Source organism: Entelurus aequoreus, linkage group LG12 (assembly GCF_033978785.1).
Source record: "Entelurus aequoreus isolate RoL-2023_Sb linkage group LG12, RoL_Eaeq_v1.1, whole genome shotgun sequence".
NCBI classification, from domain to species: Eukaryota; Metazoa; Chordata; class Actinopteri; order Syngnathiformes; family Syngnathidae; genus Entelurus; species Entelurus aequoreus.
The window spans coordinates 9,971,346-9,983,032 of record NC_084742.1 but is presented as its reverse complement, the minus strand read 5'-3'; the positions used below and the strand labels follow the sequence as shown (position 1 = coordinate 9,983,032).

The window sequence follows — 11,687 nt, the reverse complement described above, 5'->3', positions numbered from 1 at the left end:
GATACAGATATATACTATCAAATATATACCATAATACAGTCATCACACAAGATAATCATCAGAGTATTTACACTCAATTATTTACATTATTTACAATCCAGGGTGTGGGATATGGAGGGGGTGGGAGGGGGGGGGGTTTGGTTGGTATCAACACTTCAGTCATCAACAATTGCATCATCAGAGAAATGGACATTGAAACAGTGTAGGACTGACTTGGTAGGATATGTACAGCAAGTAGTGGACATAGAGAGAGAGAGATCAGAAGGTATAAGAAAAAGTGTCTACATTTGATTATTTACAATCCGAAGAGGTATTATGTGGAAGGGAGGGTGTTAGTTTAGGGTTGTAGTTGCCTGGAGGTGTTCTTTTAGTGCGGTTTTGAAGGAGGATAGAGATGCCCTTTCTTTTACACCTGTTGGGAGTGCATTCCATATTGATGTGGCATAGAAAGAGAATGAGTTAAGACCTTTGTTAGTTCGGAATCTGGGTTTAACGTGGTTAGTGGAGCTCCCTCTGGTGTTGTGGTTATGGCGGTCATTTACGTTAAGGAAGTAGTTTGACATGTACTTCGGTATCAGGGAGGTGTAGTGGATTTTATAGACTAGGCTCAGTGCAAGTTGTTTTACTCTGTCCTCCACCCTGAGCCAGCCCACTTTGGAGAAGTGGGTAGGAGTGAGGTGTGATCTGGGGTGGAGGTCTAGAAGTAATCTGACTAGCTTGTTCTGGGATGTTTGGAGTCTAGATTTGAGGGATTTGGAGGTGCTAGGGTACCAGGAGGTGCATGCGTAATCGAAAAAGGGTTGAACGAGAGTTCCCGCTATTGGATCTTCATGGTGCTTTTGTTGACCAGAGAGGAGATTCTGTAGAGAAATCTCGTTCGTTGGTTGACCTTTTTGATTACCTTGGTTGCCATTTTATCACAGGAAAGATTAGCCTCTAGAATGGAACCTAGGTAGGTGACCTCATCTTTCCTGGTGATAACAATGTCACCCACTTTTATAGTGAAGTCATTGACTTTCTTAAGGTTGATGTGGGACCCAAATAGGATGGATTACGTTTTACCCAAGTGTATGGATAGCTTGTTGTCAGCGAGCCAGGTGCATGTTCTACAGAGTTCAGCACTGAGGATTTTCTCCACCTGTGACTTGTCCTTGCCGGATGAAGAAGTTGATGTGAAATATATTTATGACGTGTCTTGCCCAAGGACACAACAGACCAAGATGTCGCAAGCTGGATTCGGACCATGAACCCTCAAGTGTCTGGTGGACCGCTCCAGCATCTGAGCCACGCCACCCTAAAGAGGAATGTAACACACAATGGCTAATCATGTCGTGTGTGGGTGTAGTAAGCAGTGTTGGGACTAACGCGTTACAAAGTAACGGCGGTAACAAGTAGTCTAACGCGTTATTTTTTATATTCAGTAACTCAGTTACCGTTACTACATGATACGTTACTGCGTTATTTTACGTTATTTTTTATACAGTATTGGCTAGAAACTGAGAAGATCTGAGTGTGTTTCATTGGAGCGCTGCAGTGTCGTCCTTCTGTCACAAGGAAGAGAAGAGGCGCGCTCTGTGTGGGTGTGTGTGGGGCCGGGTGGGCGTGTCTGTGTTTACTAACAAGACATCATGTCGGAGCCGAAGCCGAGTTTCTTAACATGTAGATATTCTCACTACTTTTCTTTTGTCGAGCACAAAGAAAAGAACATTTTAGTCAAATGTAAGTTGTGTCTTGGATTAAAGATCCCATCTACTGCCCAAAACAGCTACAAAAGCAAGATGCTTCGACGAAGCTAGTAAAGAGAGACACACTTCACCTAAGGATTTTAACGGAGGGACTGCTAGCCAGGAAAACATTGATAGAGCCATTGCAGAGCCACATCTGCGGTCCCCTCCAAGGTTTCTCATTGTCATCCCATTGGGTTGAGTTTTTTCTTGCCCTGATGTGGGATCTGAGCCGAGGATGTCGTTGTGGCTTGTGCAGCCCTTTGAGACACTCGTGATTAAGGGCTATATAAGTAAACTTTGATTGATTGATTGAACCGCCCTGAGATCGGTAGGTGGTGAGATCATACCAAAGACTATAAAAATGGGACCCATTACCTCCCTGCTTGACACTCAACATCAAGGTTTGGAATTGGGGGTTAAATCACCAAAAAATGATTCCCGGGCTATTAAAATCATGGCATTAAAACCAAAAAATAAAGACAACTTCAGATTGATTTTTTTGTCTTACTTTGGCCAAAAATAGAACAAACACATTCTGAAAATAATAAAAATATAGACAAAAATATTGGCAGTGGTAAAGCTTAGATCCATGAAGGAAAGAAGAAAGTGAATGAATGTTCATAACTGAATACATTTACATATGCATAAAAATGTGTTTTCTTTTGTATAAAAAAAAATAAAAAATGAATTAAGTAACATTTATGACAACCTTTTTCCAAAACACAATATAGAATGTGAGATATAACAGGATAATGCATACATTTATCATTTGTTTTCAAAACGGTTACAAAAAAGTGGGACCCCAAAAATGTACTGTGGGACCCCATTTTTATGACTTGATGGTGTCCCTGGGACCCCATTTTGAAAATTCCTAGCGCCAACACTGATGGAGTATTGGTGCGTGCAAAACAGCAGCAGGCGGCAGTGGCCTGCGGGCCGGTTCTAATACTAATCAAATATCTTCCCGGGGGCCATAGAAAATTCATTCATTGACTTTGACACCCCTGTTCTAGACCCAGGGTGCTAAAACCTTTTTGACATCGGGGCCCAACTATTCCACTACAAAGGGTCTGGGGGCCCACTCAAATATCAACACCGATTGTGTTCATGTTCAATAATTATTGATATTTTACTTAGAAAGTTTACAACCTTGTCAAATGATATGGGTAAATCACAACGATTGTTATCAAGGCTTAGGTTAGACTGATTAAAAATACTAATCAAATATACTGCAAAAGCAAGGACTCATAAAAACTGATACAAAATAAATTGACACACTGTACAGCTAAGCAGTGCTAAAATAAATACATTCTAACTAAATCAATAATAAGATATATGTTTCTGAAATAAACTGTCCATGAATGTAAAGGGCAAATGAAAACACAGCTTCACCACTTTAGTCATATTTTTTGCGCTTAAGAATCTTTAGCGCCAGACTTTTTGTTTAATATTGTCATTACTGCCACAAGTGGTGCAAAATTGTACTGAGTACCGTTGCGGCCTATATGGACCACAGCTGGGAACAGATATTTTTTGGCAGCCATCTAGGCCTAACACTGCTCTAGAAGATGAAATAACACCCACATAGCATAGTCACCTTTACACCCGTTTAATGCAATTACTAATGCTGCCCAAGGCAGAGCCAATCAGTGGCCAGGATACTAAACAGCGCAGTCTGATTGGTTTGGGTCTCATCTACTGGCCAATACTACAGTAATATTTATATTTTTAGTTAATTTAGCCATTGTTATGCTTGAAAATGCTCAATTTAGGCCAAAAACAAGTAAAATATGCTTAAAAACAACATTAGACTGTTTTTGGACGGTATATATTCAATTAAGTTTAATTCAAAAAACTTAATTTGTCCCCTTTGGGCAATTACAAGGCACACAGAGCAGTAAATCAAAGAGTGTCCTGTGATTGGCTGGTGACTAGTCCAAGGTGTTCCCCACCTCTCGCCTAAAGTCAGCTGGGATAGACTCCAGCCCACCCATGACTATAAGAATCATGGCACGCTATAGAAATTTATGAATGGTCATTTATGTTTATCATTTATACAGCAGCTAGTATTGCATTACCACACAGGTCCACAGATAGCAGCGATAAGCACAAACATGCTGTGAGGTGCGTCAGGGTCAAAGGTTGACTACAATCCATCAATCAATCAAAGTTTACTTATATAGCCATTAATCACAAATGTTTCAAAGGGCTGCACAAGCCATAACGACATCCTCGGCTCAGATCCCACATCAGGGCAAGAAAAAAATCAACCCAATGGGAACAACAAGAAACCTTGAAAGAAACCGCAGATGTGTGGACCCCCTCTGGGTCACCGGTGCAATGGATGTCGAGTGGATCTAGTTAATAATGTGAGTGTCCAGTCCATAGTGGGGCCAGTAGGGGATCCTCTTGCACGTAGACACGTCAGGGCGCAGAGACGTCACCGACTGATGCATAAGGAGTGGTCCACCCAGGGTCCTGACTTCATGTGAACGTCCAGTCCATCGGGAGGCCAGCAGGGGATCATCTTGAACGGAGACAAGTCAGCAGCGCAGAGACGTCACCTACAGATGCAAAGAGGACTGGTCCATCCGGGGTCCCGATTTGGAACAGCTAGCGCGTCCTCCGTGGTCCCCTGATACCCTCTCCACGCAGGAGAGGGGGGCAGAGCAGAAAAGAGAGACAGCAGATCAACTGGTCTAAAAAGGGGTTTATTTTAAAGTTTGAAGATGGGACTTAAATGCTGCTACTGAGGTATCATCTCTGTATGTTACCGGGAGGGCATTCAAAAGTACTGGAGCCCGAATAGAAAACGCTCTAAAGCCCAAAAAATGTTTTGGGGGCTGTGGGAATCACTAATAAACCGGAGTTCTTTGAAAGTATAGATTTCTTTCCCGGAACATATGGCACAATACAAACAGCAAGATAGGATGGAGCTAGACTGTTTAGTTTTTTATACGTAAGTAGTAAAACCTTAAAGTTGCATCTTAAGTGCACAGGAAGCCAGTGCAGGTGAGCCAGTATAGGTATATATATATATATATATATATATATATATATATATATATATATATATATATATATATATATATATATATATATATATATATATATATATATATATAGATATATATTTATATAGGTCTATAGAGGTATATACAGTATAGGCGTAATATGATCAAACTTTCTTGTTCTTGTCAAAAGTCTAGCAGCCACATTTTGTACCAGTGACGTGCGGTGAGGTTCATGGCTGGTGAGGCACTGACTTCATCACAGTCAGATTTACAAACATATGAACCCTAAAGAGTATCTTATTCACCATTTGATTGGCAGCAGTTAACGGGTTATGTTTAAAAGCTCGTACCAGCATTCTTCCCTGTTTGGCACTCAGCATCAAGGGTTGCAATTGGGGGTTAAATCACCAAAAATTATTCCCGGGCGCGGCGCTGCTGCTGCCCACTGCTCCCCTCACCTCCCAGGGGGTGATCAAGGGATGGGTCAAATGCAGAATTTCACCACACCTAGTGTGTGTGTGACAATCATTGGTACTTTAACTTAACTTTAACTTTACACATACAAACTGTAGCACTCAAAAAAGCACATTTAATTAAAAAAAACGTTATTATGGTCTTACCTTTACTTATAAATGAAGTCCATGCGCCGCTGTTGTGCTGGATTGGTGCACCCCCGCCGTGGGGTGCGCCCCCTGACGCGAGTGTTGTATCAACTGGAGCCCACACTTAAACTTTCCACGTGCAAGATTTAATCTCTTTAGAGAAGTTGTTTGGTGGGAGGCCGGGGGGTGCGGGAACAGTGGTGTTCGTGTTGGAGGAGTTGTGAATGAATGAAATATGAAAGCCGTGCTGCAGTCTTCAGGTGTACCTAATGGTGTGGCCCTGCAGTCATTCGCGGCTCCTCCAGCGCGGACATTGTTGTTTTTGCACTTTTTGGCTTCATGTTGAATGACTTTTTTGGGTGGATTCTGTCTTGCACGTGGAGGGTTTGGGTGTGGGCTTTGGTTGATGTGGCACTCCCGTCGGGGGGTGCATTCTACGGCGGGGGTGCATTAACCAGCACAAGGAGGCGGGATTACTGCGAGCCTCAGCCAGTGCGTCTTCGCAGCAGTTTTATGATTGCTCAGCACAAGAAATACTTACACACATACAGTTGTTGACAAAATACACTGTACATTATATACCTCAGCTAACTAAACTATGGAAATGTATAATATAGTTCATATAGCAATACGGTCTCACTGCACAGCAGGCCAGCAGTTAGCCGAGTCCGCAATCCATATTGAGGCACAACGTAGTGACATGCCTCAACTGGCTGCTGATCACCGCACCGTCTCTTCTCAGTATTTGAACGGCAAATGTGAAAATTCAGCGATTTTGAATAAAAATAATCTAAAACTGGTGAAGTTAAATGGAAAATAACTTTATAGTATAATCACTGGATACGTATAACAATTTAATTGCCTTAACAGTGAAAGATAACACCGTATTTGCGTATGATGTCACCTCGCGGCAGCATGTGGATGACTTGATGGCAGTAACAATGCAGAGAGAGCCTCGGGTGTGAATCATAACAATAGGAACATGAATGAATGAATGAATGAATGAAAAGAGTCCATATTGAGGTCAGACACAGTGTTCCACTCCACTGCCTCTTTTCTTAGCGCCATCTCTCTACTGTACCATCATCATCCTCCATCTTCAATCTTCATCATGACAGCAAGAAGTTGTTATAGTGCATTTGTTAACCACCGAGTTAAATGTCAACTTTGCAACAAAAATTCCATCTAAAGTGTGTTTAGAGCAGTGGTTCTTAACCTGGGTTCGATCGAACCCTAGGGGTTCGGTGAGGCGGCCTCAGGGGTTCGGCGAAGGTCAAAACACACTTGACTCATCGTGTAAATACAAACTTCTCCCTATCGGCGTATTACGGATACGGTAACAGCTGACTGATTTGCAGGTGTGTAATTTGTTGTGAGCTTATGCCAGGGGTGTCCAAACTTTTACCACTGAGGGCCGCACACTGAAAAATCAAAGCACGCGGGGGTCATTTTGATATAATTTCATTTTCAAAACCTATACAATATACACTTTTTTTTGTTTAACCTTTGGGCCTCCCTCAAGTTAGGTCCTAGGGACCCAGAAGGGTTTCAGTCTTAAAAAAGGTTAAAAATAAGTCATATATTATTTATTTTTTATTAAACGCTTGAATCTCTAATTCAACTTCATATTTGAAGTTCGATCAGCTTCAAATATATATATATATATATATATATATATATATATATATATATATATATATATATATATATATATATATATATATATATATATATATATATATTTGAAGCTGATCGAACTTCAAATATGAAGTTGAATATATACATATATATATATATATATATATATATATATATATATATATATATATATATATATATATATATATATGTATATATATATATATATATATATATATATATATATATTTTGTTTTTTGTTTTTTTTGTTTTTTGTTTTTTACATTTTATGAGCTTTTTGTCAAAATCCTATTTTTTGGGGCAAAAATATAAAATATACAGTATTTTCCCCAAAAATATTTTCAAAGTGGAATATTTGATGTGAAGTAATTGGATCCCTAAATAGGTCAATAATTAATAGCAAAATTGATTTTTTAATTCCAATAAAATTCTTGGGGATCCAAAAGCGCCCCACTCAAAAAGATCATGCTTTTTTTTTTTGCTTTTTTTATTTTTTATTTTTACAATCAACATTTAAATCTCTATAACAGGTTCAGATAAAATATAATGTAATTAGTTTAGTATATTCATAATAACAATCAATATAATAATTAGTATTACTATATAATTAGTATGTATTTAAAAAAAAATAATTTTCATATTTTTCACGTTTTTTTATTTGTATTTATGTCCTTTTTGTCCTAAAATCAGTCAATAATTCATAGCAACATTGATTTTGATTCATTATTATTTTTTATAAATTATTTAAAAAAAAAAGTGTTATTAGATTCAACAATGCAACTTTTTCTGATTACATTTCACCTATTTGCTCTTTTATTTAAAAAATGTTTTAGTATTTTTAGAATGATGTGCTGCGGGCCGGTAAAACATTAGCTGCGGGCCGCAAATGGCCCCCGGGCCACACTTTGGACACCACTGGCTTATGCACTGTGTTGGTTTTGTTGTTTGAACAAGGTGATACCAGTAAAAAAAAACATGGTAACACTTTAGTATGAGGAACATATATTCACCATTAATTAGTTGCTTATTAACATGCAAATTAGTAACATATTGGCTCTTAACTAGTCATTATTAAGTACTTATTAATGCCTTATTACCCTAACCCTCTAACCCTGACCCTAACCAAAACACTCTAAATTAAGACTTTATTACTTAGAATATGTTCCCCTAGTGTCCAAATAAATCTAAATTAAGTCTTCGTTACTTAGAATAAGTTCCCCATACTAAAGTGTTACCAAAAACATATAACTTTGTCTTGAATTTGAAAAAAAAAAAACATTTTATTTTTCACTAAAGAAGGGTTCGGTGAATGCGCATATGAAACTGCTGGGGTTCGGTACCTCCAACAAGGTTAAGAACCACTGGTCTAGAGGGTTAAATTCCTGAGAAGCCAGTCCAGACAAGAATGTGTGTGTGTGTGTGTGTGTGTTGAAGGAGAACACCAATTATGACTGTTCATTAAAGACACTATGACAAGCGGAATAAAATATATATTTATTGTACTAATCCAGTGGCTTCTTATGACGTCATCACGTCACCTTCCCCTCCCTCCCCCTGAGACCACCGTGGGCGCAAGGATGGTTACAGGAGGGGGAGGGGGTCGAGCGACGCACACACAAGTGAGGGGGAGAGAGAGATAGTGAGGAGGGGGCGGGGGGCTCGCGTGCCGATGTGAAGTAGAAGGGGGGAGAGAGAGGGAGGAAGACGACGCTACTAGCTACAAGCTACAAGCTAACTAGCCATGTTGTTGCTGCTGCTGGGTGTCTACTAGAGGGCCGCCCTGGACTCCCTATCCGCCCTGAGGTGCATTATGCCCGGCTGGAAGAAGAACATCCCGGCCTGTCTGCAACCGGACCAGGAAGGAGGTAACAACCGGACCTACCGAACCGCGAGCGTTCCCTACGTGTGGGTGTGTGTGCTCCGTACATGTGTGCGTGTGCGTGTGCGTGTGCGAGTGTACCGGCACAAACTGTGGCGCGCGCAGCGTGGCCTCGGATCACGCCGGCGCAGCTTGACGCGCACACGCGGGAAAGTTGACGCCGAGCGCGCGTGCTGGCCTTGAGCTTAACTAACGTGACGTGACGTGACGGCGCGTCACGTTAGCATAGTCAGCGGGTTAGCTAGCAGGCCGACCCCCTCGCTGCCCTCCTGGCCGTGCTAGGAGCACCTCACGCCGGCCCCCAGGTCAGGACACCGGCGAGCCGGCACCGGGCTCCCGGGACCGGCGTTTGGATGGGACGTGAGCGTGTGCACGGTGTGTGTGTGTGTGTGTGTGTGTGCCGTTACATGTGAGGTCAAACGTCACCATCCTTCAATGTAATATTAACGTCACTGCACATTACAATGACGCTTTACGTGCTGTCAGCAACATTATTAATAATGATGTCATTATCTACTCAAGAGGAAAGCAATTATGATCATTTATCTCTGTGCACATGCAGGTGAGAGTCACTCATGATCATATTGATGACTTTGATGACCACATTATCATCTTATGCTATACATTATATACATAATAAATATATATGCAAGTCAAAAACCAACCTTCGAAGATGTATACCTTTTTAGCTTGGCAGCAGAATAGTAAACGTGTCATCTTGTGTCTACTGTCTTTTCTTATCATATACAGTATTATATTGTATGCTTGGAGGACTTAGGTGTGGAAGATCTCGGGTGCAACGCCGCTGACCCTTGGCCTTACCAATGGACACAGTGTTGAAAGTAAAAAGCTGCTCTCGCTGCAAAGTCATCATGGCGGGATGTTCATTATGGGATGGAAGTCACATCATGTCACGTCAGCACCTCTTAAAGGACAACGTGTGTGTGTGTGTGTGTGTGTGTGTGTGAGTGGTGGAAGTGTTAACATTTCTACTTTTGTAGACTTGTGTTATTCATTTGTTGCACCATAATACACACACACACGTATATACACACACACACACACAGCTCTGTGTAGTGTCCAGGTGGACAGTGATGCTGCCGGCATCAAGCACACATTGTCATTTTCTGCCTGAACAAACCCAGCATGCATACACTACACACACACACACACACGCGCACACACACTCCTCTTTAGTGAACGTGTGCGTGTGCAGTTGTTGTGAGTGTGAAAGCTTGTTCACCTTCCACGTGGTGTGCCAACGAGAGCGCGCTGGAGAGGTGCTGCACCTCTTCTGGCTTTGTCGCCTGGCAGCGGCCTCATGCATGTGCCGTGTGTGTGTGTGTGTGTGTGTGTGTGTGCGTGCACGACCCTGCAGGCCACGTTTGTGTGTGTCCATTTGGATTCAAGTTGGTCCATAAGAAGATGTCCAAAGTGTCCCTCGGGCTTCATCAAGTCATGGCTACCTGCCACTTATGGCCTATTTTACACAGAGATGACAGACTACGTGTCAGTGCATCTTGTCACAGCCACCAGCAGGGGGAGACAGCATTAAGCTGCTCTTTGTGTGTGTGTGGAGGGTAGAGAACACGATTAAACACACACTCAGCCGGGCGTCCAATAGCGTTACCGAGAGACATTAATGCAAATGAGGCCTTTTATGGTCATTTTTAGCAGCCGCCTCCCTCTCCAACATCAGTCAGTGTCGTCCTGCAGCTCATCTTCTCTCTTAGTTGTACCTACTGAATATTTGATGTATATATATGTATATATACAGTATATATACTCTCAATTACTCATTTTCTTTACACACTGTAAGTATACAATATAGAATATACTGTATGTACAGTTCTAGTAAGTATTGGTAGTCACCAACGAAAGATGATAGCTCCTAGTAGACCAAGTTCTACTACATTAAGTTCTACTAGATAAGCTTCTACTATAGTTCTACTACACAAAGTTCAACTAGCCAATGCGACACAAGTTTCTAATAGATCAAGTTCTACTAAACAAGGTTGTACTAGACCAAGTTGTACGAGATCAGGTTATACTAGACCAAGTTGTATTAGACTAGGTCAGGGGTCGGCAACCCGCGGCTCCGGAGCCGCATGCGGCTCCTTGATCACTCTGATGCAGCTCAGCTACATACATGCCGACCCCCCCGATTTTCCCAGGAGACTTATGGATCTCAGTGTCTCTCATAGATTACTCCCAGGGAAATAATAATCCTATTTACACTCTAATTACTAAATAAAGGGCATGCCCTAATTGCACTGCAGTAATTGTCCTCTATAGCATTTACATACAGTGTGCCAGTCCAGCCACATGTTGCATGTTGTTATTAATTGCACATACAGGAGACAACAAAGCATACTTACTCATCAGCCATACAGCTTACACTGACGGTAGCCGTATCAAACAACTTTAATATTGTTACGTTACAAATATGCGCCACACTGTGAACCCACACCAAAAAAGAATGAAAAACACATTTCTGGAGAACATCCCACCGTAACACAACATAAACACAACACAACCATTACCCAGAATCCCATGCAGCCCTAACTCTTCCGGTCTACATTATACACCCCAGCTACCACCAAATCCCCCCACACATCAACCCCCCCCTCTCCGTGCGTTGGTTGAGCGGAAGAGTTAGGGCTGCAAGGGATTCTGGGTATTGGTACCGTCAGTGTAAGATGTGTGGCTGCTGAGGTAGTACGCCTTGCTGTCACTTACGTGAGTAAGCTGAAATTGCATTCTATGTGTGGTCGAGCAGGTACACTGTTAGGGCAGACCGTAGAGG

The 11,687-nt window shown here is 41.6% G+C and overlaps 1 protein-coding gene across 3 annotated transcripts in view; it reads left to right on the top strand.

Annotated features, from left to right (window-relative positions):
• Positions 1-9,141: 9,141 nt before the first annotated feature.
• The window catches only part of grip1 (glutamate receptor interacting protein 1), a 34,816-nt gene continuing 32,270 nt past the window's right edge, over positions 9,142-11,687 (top strand). The window contains exon 1 of one of the 3 annotated variants that reach the window (XM_062064611.1): positions 9,142-9,256. In XM_062064611.1, the coding sequence (XP_061920595.1) occupies positions 9,235-9,256 (22 nt within the window). In that variant the 5' untranslated portion in view covers positions 9,142-9,234. The remainder of the gene's footprint in view (positions 9,257-11,687) is intronic. The other 2 variants (XM_062064613.1, XM_062064612.1) reach the window with 2 other exon arrangements.